Source organism: Magallana gigas, chromosome 5 (assembly GCF_963853765.1).
Source record: "Magallana gigas chromosome 5, xbMagGiga1.1, whole genome shotgun sequence".
Taxonomy (NCBI): Eukaryota; Metazoa; Mollusca; class Bivalvia; order Ostreida; family Ostreidae; genus Magallana; species Magallana gigas.
The window spans coordinates 27,970,861-27,996,820 of record NC_088857.1 but is presented as its reverse complement, the minus strand read 5'-3'; the positions used below and the strand labels follow the sequence as shown (position 1 = coordinate 27,996,820).

At 36.1% G+C, this 25,960-nt stretch overlaps 2 protein-coding genes across 16 annotated transcripts in view; one reads left to right on the top strand and one right to left on the bottom strand.

The window, feature by feature from the left end:
• Window positions 1-13,641, top strand: part of LOC105321735 (protein TANC2) — a 43,505-nt gene extending 29,864 nt beyond the window's left edge. For 9 of the 13 annotated variants that reach the window (XM_020064661.3, XM_011420181.4, XM_034455606.2 and 6 more), the window contains 19 exons: window positions 2,047-2,217; window positions 2,496-2,657; window positions 4,491-4,736; window positions 4,931-5,182; window positions 5,506-5,679; window positions 6,068-6,288; window positions 6,481-6,619; window positions 6,758-7,904; window positions 8,334-8,354; window positions 9,351-9,582; window positions 9,846-10,082; window positions 10,221-10,397; window positions 10,552-10,636; window positions 10,744-11,001; window positions 11,304-11,479; window positions 11,584-11,808; window positions 11,979-12,125; window positions 12,387-12,487; window positions 12,603-13,641. In XM_020064661.3, the coding sequence (XP_019920220.3) occupies window positions 2,073-2,217; window positions 2,496-2,657; window positions 4,491-4,736; window positions 4,931-5,182; window positions 5,506-5,679; window positions 6,068-6,288; window positions 6,481-6,619; window positions 6,758-7,904; window positions 8,334-8,354; window positions 9,351-9,582; window positions 9,846-10,082; window positions 10,221-10,397; window positions 10,552-10,636; window positions 10,744-11,001; window positions 11,304-11,479; window positions 11,584-11,808; window positions 11,979-12,125; window positions 12,387-12,487; window positions 12,603-12,792 (4,335 nt within the window). In that variant the 5' untranslated portion in view covers window positions 2,047-2,072 and the 3' untranslated portion in view covers window positions 12,793-13,641. Of the gene's footprint in view, window positions 1-385; window positions 692-2,046; window positions 2,218-2,495; window positions 2,658-3,605; window positions 3,918-4,490; window positions 4,737-4,930; window positions 5,183-5,505; window positions 5,680-6,067; window positions 6,289-6,480; window positions 6,620-6,757; window positions 7,905-8,333; window positions 8,355-9,350; window positions 9,583-9,845; window positions 10,083-10,220; window positions 10,398-10,551; window positions 10,637-10,743; window positions 11,002-11,303; window positions 11,480-11,583; window positions 11,809-11,978; window positions 12,126-12,386; window positions 12,488-12,602 lie in introns of those variants that run through there. The other 4 variants (XM_011420180.4, XM_066083933.1, XM_066083932.1 and 1 more) reach the window with 4 other exon arrangements.
• Window positions 13,642-13,653: 12 nt separating this feature from the next.
• On the bottom strand, window positions 13,654-24,884 carry LOC105321737 (heat shock 70 kDa protein 12A). Of its 3 annotated transcripts, none has more exons than XM_066083936.1 (5): window positions 24,763-24,884; window positions 24,078-24,419; window positions 22,681-22,899; window positions 22,435-22,585; window positions 13,654-15,176 (listed from the first exon to the last, which is right to left on the bottom strand). In XM_066083936.1, exons 2-5 carry the CDS (start codon window positions 24,396-24,398, stop codon window positions 14,110-14,112), a joined length of 1,758 nt encoding a protein of 585 aa, XP_065940008.1. In that variant the 5' UTR covers window positions 24,399-24,419; window positions 24,763-24,884; the 3' UTR covers window positions 13,654-14,109. The 3 variants fall into 3 exon arrangements, with proteins under 3 accessions (XP_065940008.1, XP_065940007.1, XP_034311557.2); XM_066083935.1 differs by lacking the exons at window positions 22,435-22,585; window positions 22,681-22,899; window positions 24,078-24,419 and adding exons at window positions 15,557-15,707; window positions 15,802-16,020; window positions 16,343-16,684 and having other exon boundaries at window positions 24,763-24,856; XM_034455666.2 differs by lacking the exons at window positions 22,435-22,585; window positions 22,681-22,899; window positions 24,078-24,419; window positions 24,763-24,884 and adding exons at window positions 15,557-15,707; window positions 15,802-16,020; window positions 16,343-16,684; window positions 17,015-17,165.
• Window positions 24,885-25,960: the final 1,076 nt, after the last annotated feature.

Here is a 25,960-nt window from a genome sequence, read left to right as displayed (position 1 = left end):
ACTTGTGTAAGAATTTAATACTGTTCTTATTTTTATAAGAAGAGATAAGGAAATATATCTTTTAAGAAAACTAATGACTTTGAACATGCACGCCCAGTAAGTTGTAGATCGCAGTGAATGAATGACAGGGATGGCCTTGTATAACAGGTCCAAACTTGTGGTTATATCGATTCTTCACAAATTGTAGTTTTCTGTCACAATTTGCCTTTGTCATCCTCCATCTATCATTTTAAAACACCCATTAATGACACTGGCTTCAATTAGTTCCCCATGGATGGACCCTCGTAAATACACTCCTAAGACATTTTACTTAAACCTCTGAAATAAAAACTTTAAATGCTCTTTGTGAATGGCAGGGCAGAAGTCAGTCACACTGCTTGGTTTGTTGTGAATTTTTATTCTTTATGTTTTTTAATCGGGACTAGAAATCTTATTAGAACTAATACCCTGGGTAAAAAACAAAAGACGAGGGTTCGGCTCAGCATTGTTGTCCTGATTTGTCAAGATTAATGAGGGACTTCCATTAATCCAGCAGCAGTGTATATTCCACACCTAACTAATGGCAAGTTGTTAGTCCTGATAAGGCTAAAGGATTAAAATGAAATGACCGCCTTAATCAGCAGAAATGGTGAAATGTACAACAGCAAAGTATCCTTAGGGGTTCGGAAATTCTTAGATGGTCATTTTGATGGCAAGTACTAGTAAATCTAAATCATTCAAAATATCATGATTGGTTATTTGCATCTGAAAATTTAGTACATCAATATTTTCATTTAAAGTCATGCCATTAGTCAATAACATGTAGGTGCCAATTTGAAGTTTTTCATTTCAAGTTTTTTTTAGTGTCTTACGTAATCTGTGGGCCATGTTTGCAATGACACATAACTTGTGCATCTTTTGCCTAATTAATTCTGTTAGATAACACGGGTCCCTATTCCATCTTCTGTCAGTGGCTAATTCACTCCTTGATGTGCTGCCAAAGCACTAATTCTTGATTTAAGACTGGTCTGTGTCATTCTTTGTGCTGTTAGAAGGATCCCAGACCTGGGTGTGGGATTAATGCACAGCAGATATTGCACAGGCTGATTAGCTGCAGAGTGGGCAGTGACTATTTAACGTCATCAAATGATAAAGTCTGCTTTGTGGGTGTTACACATTCAATAATTACATACCTCATATCTTTGAGTGCTAATCTCTAATGGAAAGAAATTGTGTTCAGAATTGAATAGCTGTGAAAAGTACTATTGATATGAAAAAAAAAGGCATATCTTGCACAATCTTGCTTGCGGTAGTCTAAATCATGATGCAGTTTAAAAGATGCAAATAAATGATAAGCCATAATAGTGAAAACATTTCTTATTTGTGAAAAGTTATTATTAATAGGAGAGTACAATATGTAGAGTGTTACTATTAACTGTCAATTATGATAAATAAAAACACATTGGTATCATTAGTTTACACTGGAGAGGGAACATCTAAAAAAATACACAAAAAAGATTACTGGTTAATTAGATTTCCTGTTGATTGTGCAAAACATCTGTTTTTATTCAATTCCTCTTGCCAATATTTCTTATCACCGATACCAAGGAGCTAACTAGTCAAATTTGTTGTGTATTGAAGACAAACACGGCAGTGTAAAGCACATGAAGTGGTTCTTGTTAAAAATCATCCTCGTATATGTATGAACGAAAGAGCATCTTAAACAATAAGATGAAACGACAAAGATCAAGTCTTTTTTTCCCTTCAATTTCAAGGGCGATATAACAAGTGTCTGAGCATATGCTGAAAAGATGTGTTTATTCCTATTGAGAAATGCAAAAAAGCAATATGAATGAAAAAGAATTGTGAAGAATTAGACCGTTTTTGTTTTGTTTGGATCTTTTCAGCTTGTTCAGTGTTGCAAACATTTACCTCGCTGGATTGTACTAAAAATAATTTAGTTCTTGACAGCACAAAAAAAGGAACACCAGCCATAACTGTGATTTCATAGATGAGGACGTTCCACCTGAGACCGAGAACTTAAGTCTCTGCCTTTGTTTCTTTCAGACGTTGACATCTTGCGTGACCTGAGCATGGAGGAGCAAATGGCGGACTGCTGTCCCTTGTGTCACATGCCCTATGACAAAGGGAAGAAGCGGCGCTTGATTGACACCTGTGGACATGCAAAGTGTTACAGCTGCATGTTCTACTCGGAAAGCTGCCGAATCTGTGAAAACAGTAAGTAGAGGCTTGTAGAAAGCTTGAATATTAGGCTGAACGTGCCATGGCTCTAGCTTTCCCTTGAGACGTATCTTATACTTACATGTATTTGACCATGCAGTAACTAGCAAGTTTGTGATGATTAACGCTGGAATGAGCATTTATAAGATTTGTTAGGTATCATTAATGTTTGATTTTGTTAGGCTTTATATAATTATCAAATTAATTGCATGCGTTACTCAAAGCAAGATACTTGTAGTTTGAATGTTTGGCTGATGCCCTTTATGTTCATACAGACCCCACAGAGGCAGGTCACCACATCAGACAGAGCAGTGACATATCCCCCTACAGCCGAGTCAGGGTGAAGACCAACGGTCACTTCACGCCTCATATGAAGTCTTCGGAAACTGCCACTCAAACCACACCCAAGTCTTTTTCACTTTCAAATATGCATACCAGTAAGTAATCAGGTCCTTGGCATACATACTGTATATATATAAATCTCAATGGTTATGAAAAGTACTTAGATAAAAACAACTTGAACATTGGAGCTTGTAGTACATCTTCTTCAACACTTTACATGTTATTAATATTAGGGATTTTATGAAGGCATGATTGTGTTTGCTTGTGCATGCTTTTGCACTTTAGTAATGCATGACATGAAGGAGACAAAAAAAGAGGGAGAAGAAGAGATATTCTCAGTTATGCCCAAGCTCAGAACAACTGGAACCCCTTCCCCCTTTCAAAAAAATTGTTGATACATTGAAACAGCTAACCTTCTCTTTTTGATTTTGACCCTTGGACTGAGATAAGGAATACTTAATACTCATGCTATCTTGCAGTGAAAGGTTTACCCCACAGGGCATATAATCCAGGGGGTGGCTCTGAATTTATGTGACAGTAATATCGATGACACAGTAAAGCAGTCATTTCCATGGAAATGAGAAAACATCAGAACAAAGCCCATGTGTCTCCTAAGACTCCCGTAGTTAATAGAGTGACACATGCTTGTAAAGATGGTTATCGATTTCAAACACTAAAGAAACACTCACAGACACATTTTTTTAAAAGGAAAAAAAAATAGAAGGGTTTTTTTTATATAAAGAATGAGGGACACAAATCAATACAGAAGGTGATAGCTTGATTTTGTGGATATAGGGGGTATTTCTGGTAACTTTGTGCATGAAGTGAAGAATTCTGAGAGCATGTTGATACTCATTTTGAGGCTATTTTATGGACTGTAATTCCCAAATGTCGTCCAATTATAGTATAGTGGCTCCTTTAGCATAAAATGACATCTGTGACAAAGAACACTAATGTCTCTCTTTAGCATTGGCTTTTTTTTTTTTTAGAAGATAAATGTTTTACTCTGATTCCCTCTCTCCCTTACACACACTGCTAATGCTTTCACTATAGTTTGTGATCAGTGGTGCTATTATTCAATTCATGGATCTTTGAACCATCCACTGAAGAGCTTCCTGGTGTTTAGTTTTGAGTGAGGAGGGGAGAGCTATGATTAGGTATTGTATCTGAGTTCTCCTCCGCATGCTTTGTTAGTCTGGAGGAGTCAGTGACTCCAGTGTCATAGTCTGATTCTCGAAGGTGATGCTTGCTGTGTGATCTGTGCATTATGGAGACTTGTAATCCAGAGATGATTTGTGCTGGAATTGTTGTTACCGAGGGATCAAAAGAGTCATCACCAGTGTGTGATGAGAAAGGTAAACCAGGCAAGCATTTTATGGGGTTTAAAACAGATATTGCTAAACTTGAATGAGTTCTAGCTGTTGGTTTCAGATCATTTGTGACTTTAGAGCAAAAATAAAGTAAGAAGAAAAGACGATGGAGTAGAAATAGAGGAAAATGGATTTTTTTTTTCAAACAGAAATAGAATAATTGCTATAAAATGTTGCTTCAATTTGCACAGTTGGTGTTGGAATTGACATGCAGGTTTTGTAATTGTTCATCAGCTATGTATCTCATTCAGACCAGATGTGTGAGAGTCAGAGAGCTTCCTCCAATACACAGCTATCTGCAGCTTCCAACCTCTATAGTCATGATAGTTTTCCTAGCAAAATGATCTTGATTTTAATTGCAATATTGCCAAGTGATGTTTGATAGTGTGAGTGTATATATATACAACTTCAAAAAAATATTCATTTTTTCTGATTTATAGTGAGTACTTTTGTTAATATAAAGTATGAGGAGATTACCAATAATGAGTGAATGTCACACATGAATTTGTGACCACTAAAAAACAAATACTGTAAATTTTATCTATTTCATTTTCTTAGGTGGAAACCAGTTACCTGAACCCCAAGTACCACCATCAAGGTCCCGGTTCTTTAAGCCCATTTCCTTGTCGCCCACAGCTTCCAGTACACCTAACTCCTCACACAGGGGCTTTAATCCAGACCCTGCCATGGGGTCTCCAGACCTCCACCCTGCAGCTGACCCTAGTCTGACCCCATATGATGACCTTGATGAGTTGTCAAGGTTAGACAGAGTAGGTCCTGCTCTTGACCAGAATGATCATCCAGGTAAGCTTGAAAAATAGCAATTTTTTTTATATACATGTTTCAGTGCATTATCATATAATGCATTATCATTATTTAAAACTGAATTCTAATTAACCAAAAAAAAAAAAAGTCACAAATTTATTTTTGGTTGTGGATTTCTTAGTTGTGATAGTGATTATGAGAACATTGATTCTGTTTTATCTGCATATGCATAGATCCCCCTCCTCCATCTCCAGATGTTGCCCAGAATGATCTAATAGTGAGGCTGGGCCTGTTGCTGTCGGACAAGGGTCGACCTAATGACCCCTCTCATATGACACCCATGAAGCAGGGTAACCAAGGGAACCAGACAGAGGACACATTTACCAGTGTGTCTTCTATAGGCAGTAATGAGGTGACACCGGAGAGGGGAATCCCCACCCCAGACAGGGGGATCTCTGACACCAGTCCCCTGTCAACTCTCACTGGTAAATAGGCCTTTTTTTGGTCTTTAAATATTTAACTTTGTTTTACATACCATGAACTGTGAAACTGTCTGTTATTTTGATTTTTTTTTTTTTGGTCTTTTTGAATAAATGTTTCACGATGTTAATTAAATGCATAGGGTTTTTTTAATGTGTGCTTTTATGACCCAGTTTAGATTGCACAAGAATTTCAGATTTACCAAATTGTAAAATGTAGAAAGTTTTGATGTAAGAAATTAAACATTGTAGCAATTCATGTATAAGCTTATCTAGAAGTTTTGTTTATAATGTAACAAGTTTAACATTTGAACCATTGATGTGTATAGCTTCCTCTGGGAGTGAACGGGGACATTACAGTGGAATCCGAATGGGGACCGAGTCCCTCACCTACACCGGCAGCAGGGACCCCAGCGCCGAGAGCATGAACTCTTTTATGTCCACTAGTACCGGCAATAGCATGAGTCCTCACGCCACCACCAAGAGACCACACTCCATCACAAGTAAGTTCATCATCCCTGCTGGTACCATCTTGCAAAGGGTGGCACAATAGGAATGATTATTGTCCAACTTACCGGTAGTGATGATTGTAAGAAATATGATGCAATATGATTCAAAATTGAAGTAGCATATTACTTTTTACAGTTGAATACAAGAAAATTCTATCATTTTATTTTGTTTTGTGTATTTTCAATATCATTTCACTTTTCAAAAGATTTATTTTCCATGAATATTGATTTTGAATCTTTAACTCTTGTTTACTCAAGTGAAATTTGTATATCATTGGGTATAAAAATGCAGTAACTTGATAAGTCTTACACTGTTTCATGAATACTACATATTCATACCAAATGGGCTGATTGTCATAGTTATTTTATTTCTGCATTTTAGCCTCCACACCTGGACAGATAGAAGAGTTGTTTGGTAAGAGGGGAAACTTCCGCAGATCTTCTGCCCGGGCCACCATTGGTCACTCTGGCGAGCGCCGCATCACAATAACCCCCATCAAACCACCACAAATACGACTCAAGGCTCAGGTGTTTGAGGTTCCCCACAATGAGGGAAAAGCACTGTTTGTTGGGAGGGAATGGCTGTTCAAGGATATAGAAATGGTTAGTAATGCTGCTTAATGTATGAATAATGAACATGTATATCTAAATGTACCTAAGAAAGGTTGTGGAGAAAGTTCAATTGATCAACAAAAAACAGGGATATATTATCCAAATTATAGTTCAGATGCATCTTCTTAATTAATACATAGAAGTAGTTTGATATTTTATCTTTGGTTGTTGTGCTATTTACAGGCCCTGAACAGTGAGCCCACCACAGACAGAGTGAGGGGTGTGGTCCTGACTGGGGGTATTGGGGCAGGAAAGACCGCCATCATAGAGCAGCTAGTGGACAGCAGCTTCTTCACCGACGGCCGGAGTGGGCTCGTAGAAGGTCAGTCTTTGTTCTTAGTATAATAGACAACCAAAATAGAATTGGTATTCTAAGTCAACATCACTACATATATTATGTTCTCTGTCAGTGTCATTGCATCTTACCAAGTTGAAAAATATTTTTTCTTCTTTTTTTTAGGGAGTGAACACAAGATAAACAGGGATCGTATGGTGTACAATGGTCTTACAAACTACAGTCCGAAATCCACCTTGTCCCATGGCCTGAGTGCATCAACATCCAATCTTACTTACGATTGTCTGAGAAGTCTCGGATCACAAGTAGTTGGCTACCATTTTTGTCAGGCAGATAATAATGTCACCTGTCTGGTGCCCGAGTTTGTCCACAGTCTCGCTGCTCAGCTATCTCAAGCGCCACAGCTCGCCGCCTACCACGAAATGCTCCTGCAGGATCCACACTTACAACATGTGCTTAGTCTCAAGGAGTGCGTGCAAAATCCTTCAAGTGCTTTCATTAAAGGAATCCTGGATCCTTTAGAATCTTTGAAGGAACAGGGCAGAATTACTTCAGACAGTTGTTTGATTGTGATAGACTCTCTGAATGAGGCAGAGTTCCACAAGCCAGATTATGGTGACACGATAGCTTCATTTCTGTGTCGCCACGTTGAACAGTTTCCTTTGTGGTTGAAATTGGTGTTAACTGTTCATTCTTCCTTGGTGGAGATCACAAAAGACTTGGGTTTCACAACTATTTGTATTGACCGAGACCAAAACAACGACCTTATAGGAAAAGACCTGATAGATTATGTGAACCATAGAATTGAAACAAGTCCTAGTATTGGAAATAATATATCACTGAATGGTAAACTAGAACAATCGACACAAGTCAAATTCTGTCATCATCTACAAACTCTTAGCAAAGGGTCATTTTTGTTCTGCAAGATGACCCTGGACTTGATAGAAAGAGGACACCTGGTGCTTAAAAGTTCAAACTACAAAATATTACCCATGAACATTTCTGAAGTGTTCCTATTACATTTTAACTTGAAGTTCCAAAGTGTGAGGTCATTTGAGAAGGTGTCTCCTATTTTGGTTGTGTGTTTGGCGACTCTGTATCCGATGAATCTTGAGGAGATCTACTACACCATCAACTCTGGCTACACCCAGCACTTTCTGCCGTGGGAGGAGTTCACCCAGCGGATGAGCATGCTGCAGGGCTTCTTGTTTCTGCGTAAAGACTCCACCTACATGTTCTTTCACCCTGCCTTCAGGGAGTGGCTTATCCGCCGCGACGAGGCAGACAATCCAAAGTTTCTCTGTGATCTTCGGTGAGTAGTTTATATCCACAAACCACTCTTCTTCCTCATCTTCCAGTTTTTCTATCAATAGGGAGAAACAATTTTTTTTCTGCTTTATACACACATTTAGAAAAAAACAAGAGAGCATGTGTCCTTAATAATCTTAAGGTGTTTTTTTTTTCTTCATCACATCAATAACAGTATTCAATTTGTTGTCCTCCTACTCACTCATCAGCTGTTGTATATTTGGAAAAAAAATCTTTTATAAATACACCTCATATCCCTTATACCTGATGTATGCTTCAGTGATGTATTGACAATCCTTCCCTAGCTGATATAGAATTTTTTTTTTATATATAAAATGCTGTAATATGAATTATGACGTGTTTATATACTAATATAACATTTGATGCTGTTGTATTCTGATTGGTCCTATTTTTTTGTTTTTGATTCCTTCAGTGGTGCCGAATTTGACCCAAGGTGAACACATAGCTTAATATTCATGTATATCTACGTTTTTGGGTTCTTCCTTTTCATTTGTGGTTACCATGGATACTAAACTGGCTACGCGATTAATTTGATACTTTAACTAGTACTTTGAATTGATTTTGTAGTCAGTCTTTTTGATTTATCATTTGCTAAATCTGCTGAATATAACGACCAACTAAACTGCATGATACCAGCCTTATTCATAGAAGTCTGCATTTTACCCAGAATGCACTTTTTCCCTATGTTGATTCTGTTTGCTTACTGGTTTCTTTTTATTTATTTTTTTTTCATCATCACCATCATTATCATTATCACAAATTATGTATCCTTATCAATACATCTGTACTTAAACATTAGATCAACAAATCACAACATGTATTGTCAGTATGTAATTTTGCACCAAAAACTATATAAACTAATGGGGTCTGTTTAAAAGGTCATTGTGTCCATTCAGTCAAAAAAAAATGTTTTTTTGGTCTTTTAGTCTGTTTTAATCAGTATTTAAGTTGTGATTTCTTGCCTAATAATTTTCTGCAGTCTCACTGTCAAAATGTCGTCCTTCATAGTGTGACTCTGTGCAAACTAGATCTCCTCAGAGCTACTTCGCTTGCTTGACAATCACAGAGAGTAAAACATGTAGACGTCGGAGGGGGTGAGGCACCATGCAGTGTCAGCTGCTCTGCTAATGGGGAAAATGATGATACAACAAACTATATATATAAAACTAGAAATCTTAATGTTGTAACTTAGTGTGGTGTATTTTTGTCATGTATTATAATCTTGCATAAATGGGAATTTAGTCTTAGAACATATATATAGATATAGGTTCTGGGAAATGAGATAGTAAATTTTCAAGAATTTTTTAGATAATTCTTCTTTTTTCAACATTTAAAAAAAAAATATATATGCTTTTTGTTAAGTCATATGTATCTTTTTTTGTACTAAAAAATCATGCAGTTGAAATCTAACAGGAAAGTTTTCTTTCAGACTTGGCCATGCTTTGATGTCGTTCAAGCTGTCAAGGATATCCGCCCCACTGAACCCTGATAAAACCATAGAGTTAGGGCACCACATTCTGAAGGCCCACATCTACAAAAATGTCAGCAAGCAGCGTGGCTACTCCTCCCGTGACATGCAGGCTTACTGGATGGCCCTCAGCTCTGAGAGCCTGAACGCTGCCCTCGCATCTCACCGCAACCTCTTCTCTCCTAATGTCAAGGTTGGAAATTAATGTTTCAATTGATAATCATACTGAAAAATAAATGTTCAGTCTTAGAAATCATCACAACTAATGAATCTGATGAATTCAATATTGCCATTAGTTTTATTTTTAAGTTTGTACTGTATATTTATCAATATCGCAAGAACATATTGTATATTAGGGATGTCAAGGAATATTTTTCCTGAAACAAGAAAAACCATTGCCAAAAAATGTGCAAACGACAAATGTCTAGTGCTTTACAAGTTGACTGTTTGTTATAGGTCAGTCGACTGATCTTATTGTCGGGGGCCAACCCCAACATGAGAACCCCGTACCAGAACAACTCGCCGGTCCTTTGTATTGCGGCTATGGAGGGATTCACGGACATGGTGTCCCTGCTTCTGGAGTTCAGTGCCAGTGTGGACGCCGTCTCAGACAGTGGGATGTCGGCTCTGTGTTATGCTGCCAGTGCTGGACACACGGAGATCCTAAGGATGCTGTGTCAGAGGAATGCTCGGGTAAGAAAACTTTTAGACTTATAAAGATTTTAGCAGTAATGTATTGGCCCCCCAAAAATGTATACATTTGCACTTGTCACAGATGCTGTCTAAATATGCAAATCTTAATGTAACTTTAATTTTCTTCTTTGTTGATAGCTGTCACATGTAGATAAGAGTGGTCAGTGCCCAGCTGTTCATGCCGCCATGCATGGCCATTTGGATGCCCTCATCTTCCTTCTGCAATGCGATTGGTCAGAATATGATGGTCAGCTGACTAAAGTGGAGGCCATGCAGCAGGCAATGGTAGCTTCTGCTGCCACAGGACACACAAATGTAGGTGCTTTACATCTTGTCTTACTTTAAACTATGAAATGAATGATAACTTGATATAACTATTTGGTATAACTATTTGGAAGCTAGTGTTAAAAATACCACACTGATAGTTGTATGCAGCTCAAATTATATTTTGTCAATTTTTCTCCCTTAGATCATTGACTTCCTATTACATAACTACTCTGCAACATCTGATGGATTTGGAATCAACTACTGTGATACTTTACTGGGAGAAACAGGTATGATCCCCATTACTCCTTTCATTACTCAAAATCAGCTGAAAATATTTAAATAATCTTCTTTGAATATGGTATTAAAGTTTGATCATCTTGCTCTTTTTTTGTAGCATTGACGGCATCTTGTAGCCATGGTTTTAAGGATGTGGTCCTATTTCTGATAGACCAGGGAGCCAGTCTCCACCAGCCAAACAACAAATCCCTGACCCCACTGTTGTGTGCTGTGGATGCTGGTCACTGGAATGTGGCCGACCTACTTCTTGGAATGGGATCCTCCTTGGAACAGACAGACAAACATGGGAGAACACCTCTTATGATAGCAGCATACAAAGGCCACATTGGAGTATTAGAGATGCTGTTAGCTAGAGGTAATATATTTCATTTTGAATGAAAAGCAATTGTGTAATACTGTAAAATTCAGTTACATTTTGCAGTGTTTAGTGTTTAGCGTTTATCATCGAAAGCAGTTTCCACTTGTATGTAAATAGGTATTAGGTACATGAAGTAATGTGTGAAATCAAATCCAGACAAATCTGTTGAATAATCATTTTTCTCTAAATATTGTATACGCTGAATATACAATGTAATGGATTTACAATAATAAATGAGATTGTGATTTGCATTATTTAAATATGCACAAAATTCATGCTTTGGTTTGCCTATTATTCAGGGAGCTCCCTGCATCAGGTGGACAAGGAAGGTCTGACTGCCCTGTGCTGGGCCTGTCTGAAGGGACACCACCACATCATACAGACCTTGTTGGACAAGGGAGCTAATCTCCATCATGTAGACAGAAGGGGGAGAACTCCTCTCCAACTTGCAGCATTCCATGGTGATGCTCAAGTGGTAAGATTTGCATTCAATATTTCTAAGATTGATTTCCTGAATAAAAGTATCTTAGAATTTAATTCAATGTTTCGAAAATTTAAACATTTTGGCATTTTTTTTAGGTGCAATCTTTATTGGAGAGAGGAGCCCAGATTGAGCATGCAGACCAGAACGGGATGAGGGCGCTAGATCGAGCCATTGACAGGAGGAACACAGCCGTGGTGGTGTGTTTCCTGAAGAAGGGAGCCAAGCTGGGACAGACCACCTGGGCCGTAGCAGCAGGAAAACCAGACATACTGATACTGCTGCTCAACAAGTTGATGGAGGATGGAAATGTGCTGTATAAGGTGAGAAGTCATATAGGTTAGAGTGTTACTGTGGTCTTATAAGTCAACTAGGTGTTTGTGTGAAGAATTGGTGTTCAAGGTGAAACAGACAGAAGGAAAAGCTACCTGTTTATTGAACTATTTGTGTTGTAATTTGAGCTAAATGTGGATATTTGTTTTTGTCTTTACAGAAAAACCGTATTCGGGAGGCAGCCCAGCGATACCAGTATGCTTTGAAGAAATTTCCAAATGAAAATGTGGTGGAAGACTCAAGAACCTTCAAAGACCTAAAATTGAACCTGCTCCTCAATCTTTCCAGATGCAAAAGGAAACTTAATGTAAGTTGCATATCTGGACACTCAGAGGGTGTTAATTTTAATGTAATTAAATGCAATAAGATTGTCCTAATCAGTTAAATGGAATCATTTGACAAAGAATACTATAAAAAAAAAAGAAAAAACAATTAACAAAGACTTATAACAAAAAATCATTCTGAGAATAAGATACACAAAAAATTAATGACTATTGTACTGAAATTCAAAAGTCATGAAAGAAACATATTTATTAACAAATTAAAACATTTTGAAATTGTTTTCCAGGACTGTGTATCAGCGATTGATCTGGCCACACAGGCACTGCAAATAAAAAGTAAATGCTTTGAAGCATACTATGCAAGGGCTCGGGCGAAACGAGACGACAGGTTTGTTTATGATGCATCATGATCACCCATTTTTAATTACGTCAAAAAATAATGAAGAGTTTGAATCAGTTTTATCTGTTCCTGAATTTTAGTGAATATTTAACTTCTATTGCAGACAATTCTCTTCAGCTGTTGAGGATTTAAAAGAGGCTTTAAAGTTAGCTCCCAGCAACCGAGAACTACAAAGATTACTGACCAGAGTACGTGATGAATGTACAGAGCAGGCACGCTATGAGAACCTTCATGGAAGTCAGTCCAATGTAATGGATCGGGGCGAGAGAAGAGCAGAGGAGACCGCTCTATAGAAAAAATACCAATACCTTATGGACAATGGGATACAAAACCAACTGCTTATGACGCGATCAAATTCATAGCTTTAAGTCCATTTTAGAGTCATATTTCAACATGCATATTTTTGGGAAAATGAAAATGTGATGCTATGATTTAATTTGTGGTATTGGGAGAGTGAAAGAATATAATTTTGATAAAGCACATTTTGTTGAAAGATATGTCTGCAAACCATGAAGTGGTTGTGGCTGATTGGTGCTGAGTTTGTTCTGTAAACTTGATGGACTCCTGTCTTATTTGTTGTTGAGTGCTTTTGATTTAATCCATGTATAGATCAATTTTTTTTTAAAAATGTGTTTGAAAGAAATGGCATCATTCTGTGTTTATCAGCATCATTCATTGCATACTGTACATCATAGTGTTTTCAAAGTGTGTTACTCCAGTTATTATATACTTGTACCATGAGTTATTGGTTGAATGTACAAAGTTATTGCTGTTTTGAGTGAGAGATAGTGGGGAGAAATGTGACAAAGAGAGACAACTGAAGAACTTTAGTTCGGTGTTTTGATTGTTGGCCCCATTGTCTCGGGAACAAGCATGGAACATTCCAGTAGGTGTCCATTAATTCTCATGCTACTTTCACTTTCATGTAGGTCATGCTAAATGCAATTTTCATATCTATGAAATATTATATTTGAGTATTTCAGTGTATATAGTGTACATAAAAATGCTGTTATGAAAACATTGTAGCATCAATAATTTAAATCTGCATTTTATCATTTCTTTGCCATGAACAAGTGCAATTAGCGAAATGACAACTAATTGTGTCATTTTTTTTTATCAATAAATAAATCGAAGAAATTGTTTTCTTTTCTCTTTCTTATATTTATAAACATAACACTATATTGACAAGTAATAATGTCAAGCAGATTATCATACATGAAAATGTGTAATTTATGGTCAAGTAATGACATACACAATATTGAAAGTGTAATTAAAAAATGATAAAAAAAAAAGTTTATATACAGAAAATGTTCAAATTAAGGACAATATTTGAAATATAACTAGAATATAATAAATCACAAATTAAGTTAGATACGGCAACTGTTCAAATTATCATAAAATAAGAAAAGAGAAACGTTGAATTCTCTGTTCGCACACTTGGGTATACAAATATACATTAGGTTTTTGATCAGATGGTTATATATTATATTTCAATATCAAACTAAATGTAGTTTATGAAGCATAATATTCTGATATATGACTGGAAAAGACTTATAACTTTAAAAACGTCTACCAAAAAAAAAAAGATTTCTGGGACTTCTGAAAGTTTTTTAAATCTTCTCTTCTTCAGGGAGTTCAAACTGTCCGGGGATTATCTCCCCTGTTTTCACTACCCTTGCTTCGGCCGTGAGCTCAGTTCTACCAAATATCATCCTTACATTGACGGAGCGATCATCCACACCGACAGGAACGCTGACCTCAAATTTTCCAATATTTTCGCAATAGTCCACATAAAAAGGGGCATCCTCAGTCGACGTGTAAATACTGAATGATATAGCCTTTTGTTGATGGGTCATTGGAAGGTAAGATCTCTCGGCCTGGGCCTCGTCGACAATTAATTCTTCACCTTTCTCCACGTGTTTATCGAATATGTCAGTACAGTAATCCTCTCCATCAATGATTTCCCTTTTGGATTCCATGTGGATATCTGGGTCAAATTCAACATTTGTGGCTACGCCATAGGTGTATTTTGCAATACGGGAGTCTATGGCCTTTGGATTACAGCCAAACAAAACTGCTCCACGTAGAACAGCCAGACCAGCTTCTTGTGGAACTATGATCTGGCAATTCGGAAACGCCCTCCGAACCACATCCTGTAATATGTTTGACTCGGAAAATCCGCCCACCATTAGGATCTTATTGACACCTTTGACTTTGGGTGACTGGAACAACTCCTTCACGTGTTTGACGATTCCATCGCAAGCTGGCTGAAAAAAGGTTTCAAACGTCGGCAAATCTATTCTAACTTTGTCTGCTTTCCAGATGATATGATCTTTGTATGTAGATTTGTTGACAAGCGTGGTAAGGTCTGTGTTCAGAGTTTCTTGGCATTCGTCGGTAAATGTTACGGGAATTTTCAACGTGATATATGAATCTGAGCTGTTTCCTTTTCCACATTTGCGTTTCTTGATTTCAAAATCCCTGAACAGTTCGATGTAGTCCCCAGTGAACTTGTGGCAGTAGCCTTCAATCATTCCCTCCGTCACTATCTCCGCCAGAGCGCTTTTGAAGGCCATGTCCACACTAGTTCCACCCCAGTCGCCGCCACTCGCTCGGTCTAGTTCTTTCAGGTGTCCATTTGGTTTGACTTCATGTACGGTTATATCCACTGTTCCACCTATTAAATAAATATGTAATGTAGATGTACATTTTGTTTTTAAAAAGTTGTTTAAAGAGCGAAACTTGGTTTCAAATTTACCATTTCGCCATTATCATGAAGTTTTCAAAAGCAAGAATTTTCAACTATTTCATCTGCTTGACATGGTTTCATAACAACAACACATTCATGTTCCATAACGATGCTTTTTCTAATTTGATATACTGTTGCAAGTTTTAATCTTAAGATTACGTTACCATGTCAACTGCTTGTTTTCACATCAAAATATATCAATGTTTGCAATGACTACGTAAAGAATATTGGTAAATGCTTGCCAGGGCCACTGCATAAAATTGACATAAAAACCATTTCGAGTGCTTGTACGTGAATCCTACACTGACCCCCAGCGTCCAGTACCAGGTACTTGCTCCCTGGCTGGAAGGCGCTGATTGTGTTAGTTCCCTCCAGTTTCTCTACAGGAAGATGTTTGCAGTATATAGAGGCCGCCTCTGGTTCTAATGCAATCATCAGCTGATGGCCAGGTATACCCGCCTTATTAAAAAACAGAAAATCAAATGCACATGTAAAGTATCAATTTGTCATGTTAATATTATATGATACGTCTTTGATCCTTTGCTTTAGATACCTCTTGTGCTGCTTTTCGCATGAATAGTTTAGCTGTGTCATCCCAGATTGCTGGAACAGTTAGAACCCATAGGATATCATCATTCTTCACAATTTTCCCCTTGGGTTTTTGAGAATCCAGCAGATGATCCTTTAGATATCGTATAGCATGGGTAAAAACTTTTACAGCCTGTATTTCTCGTCCCCGTATATCTGCAACCGTTGTATCTACTGTCAATTTCTGTAAGAAAGAGAGGAAAACACAAATGATGTTCAAAATATATTTGAGACTTGAGACAAATGAGTCGTGATTGGGGCAAAGAAACCACATGCGAAAATAAAGAGGAATTGAGGGTGTAAGGGAATCTGGACCAACGAACAGATATATTCAATTTACATAGTTACATGTAAGTAACCGCCGAAAAGGAGGCTTGAAGCATATTCCCCTTTTAACTAAATCCTCTCTTAACCCTTACCCCTTTTTTGAAAAAAATTGCCTGGATTCATGCATGTAAACTTTGTTGTTGTTTTTTTTTTCCAGATATATATATTCCTACTCGTACCTTTGTTCGGACTTGGTCGTAGAGCATCATCTTAAATCGGCGGAAGTAGAAATAGTCCTCATGTTCCCCATTTTCTGACAGTTCTGCGTAAGTGGTTTCAGCATCGAAACCGAAATCAACCAATTTCTCATCTTTGTCCAATAAAACAGTGGTTGGAGTCTTGTATGAAATCAAGCTCCCATCAGAAGAACGCCAGTGGGGGACATAAATTTTTGATAAGTCATCTTCTAACTCGCCTCTCGCGGCAAAGGCATACCCAGAAAAGGTTGTTCCGAAGTCTATGGCAGCCAAGAAAAGTTTATCCGGTAAAGAAACAGCCATATTCAAATTGGCGGACAGCCTCTATTAGAAATTGATAATTAAGTTTGTTTTTAATTTAATTTTTACAATTTCATGCCTAATTAATTAACGAATAACAATTATAATATTCCTATCAAATAATATTATCAAGCTACAAAAACATAATATGAATAAGTTGCCGAATACTACTACTACGAGAGAGAGAGAGAGAGAAAATGTTCACTGTATTCTTTTTTAACATCCTTTTCAAAACGAAAGTACTTCTTCAAAATGTTTATTTTACCCAATTTTGGGGTTTTGTTTTTAAAATGCACGATGCGATGTTAATTAAAGAAAATTGATTTGTCATACAAAAATGAATAAGAACATTACCTTCGATATCCTGGGTAACAAGTATATGTACAGTTAAAGGACATGGGACAACATGCATTTGGTTTGTCCTCAGGTATACCGTATGTCGTAAATATATGTTTATTACTCTGTATATATATATACAGAGTTATCTCTCGTTTTATAGGTAAAAATACCACATTTCTACGGAAGCTTACGGAAGCCCATGGAGGCCAGCAGAAACAATAATTTCTTTTGCGTTAAAACGCAATAACTATTGCGTTTTATCGCAATCTTTTGCGTTATATCGCAATAAGTTTTGCGTTTAAATGCAAAAGTTTGCGATTAGACGCAATAGCTATTGCATTTAAACGCAAAGAACATTGCGTTTTAACGCAAAGGTTTGCGTTTAAACGCAAAGTTTTGCGTTTAAACGCAAAGTATTGCGTTTAAACGCAAAAAAATATGCGAATAAACGCAAACATTTTTGCGATTAAACGCAATAATTTTGCGATTAAACGCAATAATCGTTGCGTTTAATCGCAAAAGGTATTGGGTTTAAACGCAATAGTTATTGCGTTTTATTGCAAAACAGTTTTTGAATGTAAACATGACTTTTGATTCAGACCAAAAGAAGAGGTTTATGTTTTCAGGACAGACTAATGTTATGCCACAATCATCCGTCAATCTGTCCATCAAACGCAATGTTAGACATTTCTCGCTTTTCTCGTCGAGCTCTCTCCTCTATTGCTAATGGTTTTACATATTGTTTCTCATAAATCGAATCTTAATTATTCAATGAAATCAAATAATCCGCATATACACTGTTTAACTGCCATCCATAATGCTTTATTATATCATTGTCAAATGAAAGTGAAAATGTTTATTCAATATGACGGACTGATTTGGCATTTATTGTAATTCTTATATCACTGATTTGAATAAGTAATATCACCTATTCAAAAAGTGATAGCATTTATTAGAATAGGTATTATCACCTATCAATCACCTATTTATCTTGTGATTTGAACAAGGGATATCACATATTTGAAAACAAAATGAAACAGGTATCACTTTTTGAGTTTGAATAGATGAAATCACCTATTCAAATAGATGATTTTACTTTTTGAAAAGATGATATCACCTATTCAATTTGGTAATATCTTGGAAACAATAAATTATCATAGTATAGCCATCAATGCAACTGTTTGTGCAAGTTCCATTTGTTTTAATTTGTCACGCGAATCGACATGTCTTCATTAAAAAGGCCCCTTAGCATAATGCTCTAAGCGAAGGAGTCATTTCCGTTTTTTCAATTCAACTGTTTCTCACAGTCTAGATACCAAGTATCCGGCAAGCAAACATCACTGGTGCATCCATCAATAGCATTTTTGCATGTCATCTTTTAGGAAGAATTTGGAAACAAATATAAGTAAAGACTAATTTTTTCTCTTGTATTTATTTATAGCGCGATCCTTCTTTTCAGGATACGTTTGCTTAGAAGTGCCTGGTGCTTTCAAATTATGACAACTTTCATTATCAGATAATCCAAGTGAAAACCAGAAATTGAGTCTTTGTGATGTGTCAAGTTGTGTCATCAAATCACGGACTTGGTACGTATACTAGGTGTATATATAAGCAAATGAATTAATTGCAATTTAACGCAAAAATCATTGTACTTAATCGCAAAATCATTGCATTTAATCGCAAAATCATTGCGTTTAATCGCAAAAATTAAAAAGGCTCAGGATGCTCAACATAGATCTAGACCCATAGACCCGTAGACCCATAGATCTACTTCAAAATTTAAAATATGATTTAATTTGATTTTAGCTATAAAGTATGTTGAAATTAGAGTTTACCGATTTCTTAATACAGAGCTATTCATCTCATTGAGATTAGTATAATCTATACATTATTATTATTACTATTACTATTATTATTATACAAAATTTATAAAGCGCCATATATAATTTATATTAAATTACTCTACAGCGCTGTACATATAAAAGTTATTGGCATAAAAGCTATGAACATAAATAATATACCAAAACACACTAAATTAAAAACTACATACATATATAACACTTATTTTTGTTTACATGTAAAAATCAATGCTGTGCTGTCTCTGTACTCAATAAAATAAAGTTTAAAATGCGTAAATACTTAAGAATAATCTGGATAGGCCTTGCTAAAAAAAAAAAGCTTCAACATTTTTTTAAAACGAATAAAATTACCTTTTAATCTAAGATGTTTTACTATATTTTGATTATACATGTATATGGCGACGACAATATAGGCATATTACACCCTAGATTATTACCGGAAGACAAAAGTAAGTACGAACATTCATTGTTTTAAACAGATTTACCACTTATTGTTATTTCAAAATGTTAAAAATCTTATTCCAATCTGTAACAGAAATACTAAACTTGTAAGTTGTATTGTAGTTAAAGCTCACGTTTCTGAAAGAATGTGAAAATTCATTGTCCTAAAATTCTGGTACAAGCTTGAACGGATATAATTACGATGTACTAATATTTGAATTGAAATCATATTTAGACAATTTAATTAAACTACTTGTTTACTGATAACCTTAAATCGTCCTTTGGTTCATCCTTTGGTACAATTTTCAAGTAGACAGTACGAAATCATAACAGCATCGTTATTGTTTGTTTGGTTTGGGGGGGGGGGGGGGGTTTGGAGGTTTTGGGGTGGGTTTTTTATGTATTTTAGTTTTAGTTTCCGTTGTGGCAATGCCAGTGTATTATAAATCTTTATGACATCATAGGTTTAACAAAAATACTGATATATATAAATATACTTTTTTGTTACATGTACAGAAATAATGATCAGACAAAAGAGGTATCGATTAAATATACGTGTTGGTGTAAAAAAGTATTAATCTAATGATGTTTATGTATGAAAAAAATCCTAAGTGTTTTTTTTTGTTGGTGATAACTGGCTGAAAATTTTCCAAAAGGTATTATAGACTGCTTTGGTTAAATTAAAATCTTTTCTTCTACCGGGAGTTCGAACGGCGCGGGGGTTATGTCCCCTGTTTTCACTACCCTTGCCTCGGCCGTGAGCTCAGTTCTACCAAATATCATCCTGACATTGACGGAGCGATCTTCCACACCGACAGGAACGCTAACTACAAATTTTCCAATATGTTTGCAACCCTCCACATAAAACGGGTCATCTTCAGTCGACGTGTAAATACTGAATGATATAACCTTTTGTTGACGGGTCATTGGAAGGTACGATCTCTCGGCCTGGGCCTCGTCGACTATAAGTTCTTCACCTTTCTTCACATGTCGATCGAATATGTCGGTACAGTATTCTACTCCATCTATAACTTCCTTTTTGGATGCTTTGTGTATTTTTTGGTCGAATTCAACATTCATCTTAACGCCGTAGGTGTATTTTGCAATACGGGAATCTATGGCCTTTGGACTGTAACCAAACAAAACTGCTCCACGTAGAACGGCCAGACCAGCTTCTTGTGGAACTATGATCTGGCAATCCGGGAAAGCCTTCCGAACCACATCCTGTAAAATGTCGGACTCGGAAAACCCGCCAACCATTATGATCTTATTGACACCTTTGACTTTGGGTGACTGGAACAAATCCTTGATATGTCTGACAATTCCATTGCAAGCTGGCTTAAAAAAGGTTTCAAACGTCGGCAAATCTATTCTAACTCTGTCTGTTTTCCATATGATATGATCTCTGAATCTTGATTTGTTGGTCAGGGTGTTTAGATCCACGCCTAAGGTTTCCGAGCATTCGTCGGTAAATGTAACGGGAATTTTCAATGTGATAACTGAATTCGAGTTGTCATCTTTTCTACATTTGCGTTTCTTGATTTCAAATTCTCTGAACAGTTCGATGTAGTCCTCAGTGTACTTGTGGCAGTAGCTTTCAATCATTCCCACCTTCAGGTGTCCATTTGGTTTGACTTCATGTACGGTTATATCCACTGTTCCGCCTAAAAGGGAAAATTGTAGCGTAAGTTTTTATTCATTCGCAAAATTTAAGTTTATATTTTACAAATTTTCAGTGAAACAATTTCTATCAAACAAGAGGCCAATGCACCACATCGTTCACCGGAGCAACAATAGACATAATAGAATCAGCTTTATAGAGTCATATATACAAAATATCTGAATAATGTCATATAATAGATCCTGTATCAAAAAAAATTCTTCTGCTTATGTTTATCATTGAGCCCCTTTGTAACAGGATGATTTTACAGTTTTACCACATATTGAGCATTCCAGTTCTAGAGAAGATCTTAAACATGGATGATAAACCATCATTTAATTTTTGAACTGCTTGTGAGTCGTGAGGCTCAAGAATTTTCAGGGGCAAGAGTCTAAACAATTTCTTAGAATGAACAATATGTAAAAATTCTTGCATGTAAGAAAAACTATACATAATAACATTTGAGTTAAAGTTTGACCCTCCCCTGTGGCCCCACCCTACCCCTGGGGTTCATGATTTGAACAAAATTGAATCTTTTCTACCTGAGGATGCATATGCCTCTACACAAGCTACATCTTTTCTGGCGAATCAGTTTCCGAGAAGAAGAATTTAAAAGATTTTTCTCTTTATATTCCGATGTGAATATTTCACCTCTCACTGTGTCTTCATCCTACCCCTGGGGGTGGATAATGATTTTATCAAACCTGAATCTACCCTAACCGAGGATGCTTTCACACCAATTTAAGCTTTTCTGACTGATAGGTTTCTGAGAAGAAGATTTTTAAAGATTTTTTCTTTATATATTACTACGCAAAAAATTTGAACCCCCCTCCATTGTGGCCCCACCCTACCACTAGGAGTCATGATTTGAACAGACTTGAATCTATGCTACCTGAGAATGCTTCCACACAAGTTTGAGCTTTTCTGGCCAAATGGTTTTTGAGAAGAAGATTTTTAAAGATTTACTGAATATATTCCTATGTAAAAACTTGACCTCCACCCCATTGGGCCCCCACCTACCCATGGGGATGATGATTTTAACAAACTTGAATCTACACTACCTTATGATACTGATCATTTTTGAAAAATGCCAACAAATTTTCAATGATTTTTAGTTATCTCCCTTTGAAACAGAGCATGGACCTTCATTTTAACAGAATTCCCGTTACCTAAGGATTCTTTTTGTCAATTTTGGTTGAAATAGGCCCGCTGGTTCTGGAGAATTCGAAAATTTAAAACGCTTACAGGCAGACCGACAGACAAACAGACGCCAGACAAAAAGTGATCATAAAATCTCACTTAAGCTTTCAGCTCTGGTGAGCTAAAAACAAAATTAGTTATAAAAGCCGAAAACCACATATCAGTACCAAACTTGACTTCGTCAGTTACTGCACAAGGCTTTAAATTGCAATTGAGACCTAAACGTTTCACTGACAGCTTCTTTTTTATTTTTATTTTATCGATTTGACACTGACCCCCAGTGTCCAGTACCAGGTACTTGCTCCCTGGCTGGAAGGCGCTGATTGTGTTGGTTCCCTCCAGTTTCTCTACGGGAAGATGTTTGCAGTAGATAGAGGCCGCCTCTGGTTCTAATGCAATCATCAGCTGATGGCCAGGTATACCCGCCTAATTAAAAAAAACAGAAAATCAAATGTACATGTAAAGTACCAATTTGCCATGTTATATTATATGATACGTCTTTGATCCTTTGCATTAAATACCTCTTGTGCTGCTTTTCGCATGAACACTTTTGCCATGTCATCCCAAATTGCTGGAACAGTTAAAACCCATAGGATGGCATCATTCTTCACAAAATTACCCTTAGTTTTTAGACAATTCAGCAGATGATCCTTTAGATATCGTATAGCATGGGCAAAAACTTTTACAGCCTGCATTTTTCGTCCCCGTATATCTGCAACCGTTGTATCTACTGTCAATTTCTGTAAGAAAGAGGGGAAAACACAAATGATGATCAAAATATATTTGAGACTTGAGACATATGAGTCTTGATTGCGGCAAAGAAACCATATGCGAAAATAAAGAGGAATTGAGGGTATAAGGGAATCTGGACCAACGGATAGATATATTCAATTTACCTAATTAAGATCCTAGTTGGATCTTGAGATCAAAAGTCTTGAAGTTTTTTTCTTAAGTATCTTTTAAAAATCTACACACAGAGCTTAATTAATATGACCTTTCTGCACTGAATGTGAAGATTGCACATTAATCGTTTTTCCCTCTATATTTTATTATCGGAATGAAATATGACATCAAATACAAATTTAAACTATTTAAAATAAATAAAATTTAAATTATCATAGAAAAATGTTAAAAAATGTTCACCTAATTGATATTTTGACCTTTTTTGCACTGATAAAACGCTGTTTTTATCCATTACTGATTCAACATGAAATTATTTAAAAGTCTCAAACTTTTTCTCAAATTATGATAAACTTTTTAGAAAAATCTTCAAATTTTAGAAAATAAAATCAAAAGAATGTGTCTATTATGTAAAATTTGAGATATAGCATGAAATAAGCTAATTTTAGCCAAAAATTGGGATTCGTTTTCCTTGACTTTTAGGAAATACAAGTTAAATTTGCCAAAATGTGTCGACAGAAATGTTGCAAAATTTTTAAAATATGTTTTCATAACGATATGAAGATATCCTAATGCACAAACTATCTGAAAATTTTGTCTGCACTGGAAATAAGGAAGCTAAAGTGACGGTACTCTAAAACAACTGAGTTATGAAACATGTTTATTTTTCTTAAAAACCCTCCGCCACAAAATATAGTCCCATGCTTAACTCTGTAAATATGTAATTTTTCCTTTACTATTTTATTTAAAATAGTTTAATTGGCATTATAAAACATGAATTCATAAGTAGAATCAATATATGATGCATAATTTCCAGAATAGAGGTGACGCAAAACAGCTTCCCAAAAACAGAGGAACGTACCTCTTTATGTAACCGCCGAAAAGAAGGCTTGAAGCATATTCCCCTTTTAACGAAATCCTCTCTTAACCATTTCCCCTTTTGTTGAATAAAATTGCCTCGATTCACGCATGTAAACTTTGTTGTTGTTTTTTCAGATATATGTATTCCTACTCGTACCTTTGTTCTGACTTGGTCGTAGAGCATCATCTTAAATCGGCGGAAGTAGAAATAGTCCTCATGTTCGCCGTTTTCTGAGAGTTCTGCGTAAGTGGTTTCAGCATCGAAACCGAAATCAACCAATTTCTCATCCTTGTCCAATAAAACAGTAGTTGGGGTCTTGTATGAAATCAAGCTCCCATCTGAAGTACGCCAGTTGGGGACATAAATTTTTAATATGTCATCTTGTAACTCGCCCCTCGCTGCAAAGGCGTACGTAGAAAATGTTGTTCCGAAGTCTATGGCAGCCAAGAAAAGTTTATCCAGTGAAGAAACAGCCATATTTAAACTGGCTGACAGCCTCTATTTGAAATTGATAATTAAGTTTTTTTATTTTAACACAATCATGCCTAATTAACTAACGAATATCAACTATAATATTCCTATCAAATAATATTATCAAGCTACAAAAAAACATGAAATGAACAAGTTGCCGAATACATGAGAGAGAGAGAGAGAGAGAGAGAGAGAGAGAGAGTTCGATTTGTATGTTTTTAACATCTTAATCAAAACGAAAGTACTTCTTCAAAATGTTTATTTGACCCATAATTTTGGGGTTTTGTTTTTAAAATGCGCATGCACGATGTTAATTAATTCAAACTGCAAGAAAATTGATTTGTGATACAAAAATTAATAAGAACATTACCTTCGATGTCCTGGGTCCCAAGTATATGAACAGTTAAAGGACATGGGACAACATGCATTTGAGTTGACCTCAGGTATACCGTATGTAGTAAATACTCTGTATATATACAGAGTTATTGCTCGCTTTATAGGTAAAAATACCACATGTCTCTAAAAGTATTGAAGTCTTTTTTTTTAAAACTGCTTTCGTTAATCGTATGCTTTTGCGGCCAGTTCAGTAAAAAAATTAATTTATATTGCGTTAAATCGCAATAGTTATTGCGTTTTAATGCAATCTTTTGCGTTTATTCGCAATGTATTGATTGCGATTAAACGCAAAAATTTATGCGATTAAACGCAAAGTGGATTGCGTTTAAACGCAAAGTTTTGCGTTTAAACGCGAAGTATTGCGTTTAATCGCAAAATTATTGCGTTTAAACGCTAAAAAAATATTGCGTTTAAACGCAAAGCTATCATTGCGTTTAAACGAAAACCATTTAATATTTATTCGTTTGATGAGATATCGGCGCTTCTGATTGGTCGAAAAATTTCTTTGATACCTGCATCAATAAAATTTTCGCCGGATCTACTTTTCTCAACTGTTTTGATCTAACACTATTTATAGAACGGGAATTTCCAAGATAAACACTGTTTACAAAATGCAAAGTTGTGTCTGTTTTATTGTAAGCAAACAAAATGAAAATGCAACCTTGTGAATATAAAAACTTGAAAGTTTAACCTTCAAAAATAAACAAAACACATTATTTGATTCACGAAATAGAAAATTAAGCGTCTTCTCACGATTTCGTCTGCTTGAGATCAATCAACATTTACAGCAAGGCTGGCTGTTCCTTTTCCAGGAATATTATAACGAACATATATGCCTATTAACTTTCACGGTAACACTGCTGTTCAAATTTGGTAACAATAATTTTTAAATTTACACACGTACGTGATCGGTCATCAGAATAAGCGTCGTAAAGAAAAGCTATAAGTAATACATCAACTCCATCGGCGCATTCCAAGCGGAAGATATACCATTTAAGTACATTACTGGATATCTAGTTACCACACCGTTTACAAAAGTCGCTTATACATACTATTCTTTGTCGACATATCAGCTATTTTCGTCCACGATCGCCTTTCCTAGGATAGTTATGTCCAGTTGCATATTCCAGCGATCTCGCATAAAAATTAGTTTTATTACGAGTTTTTCTGCA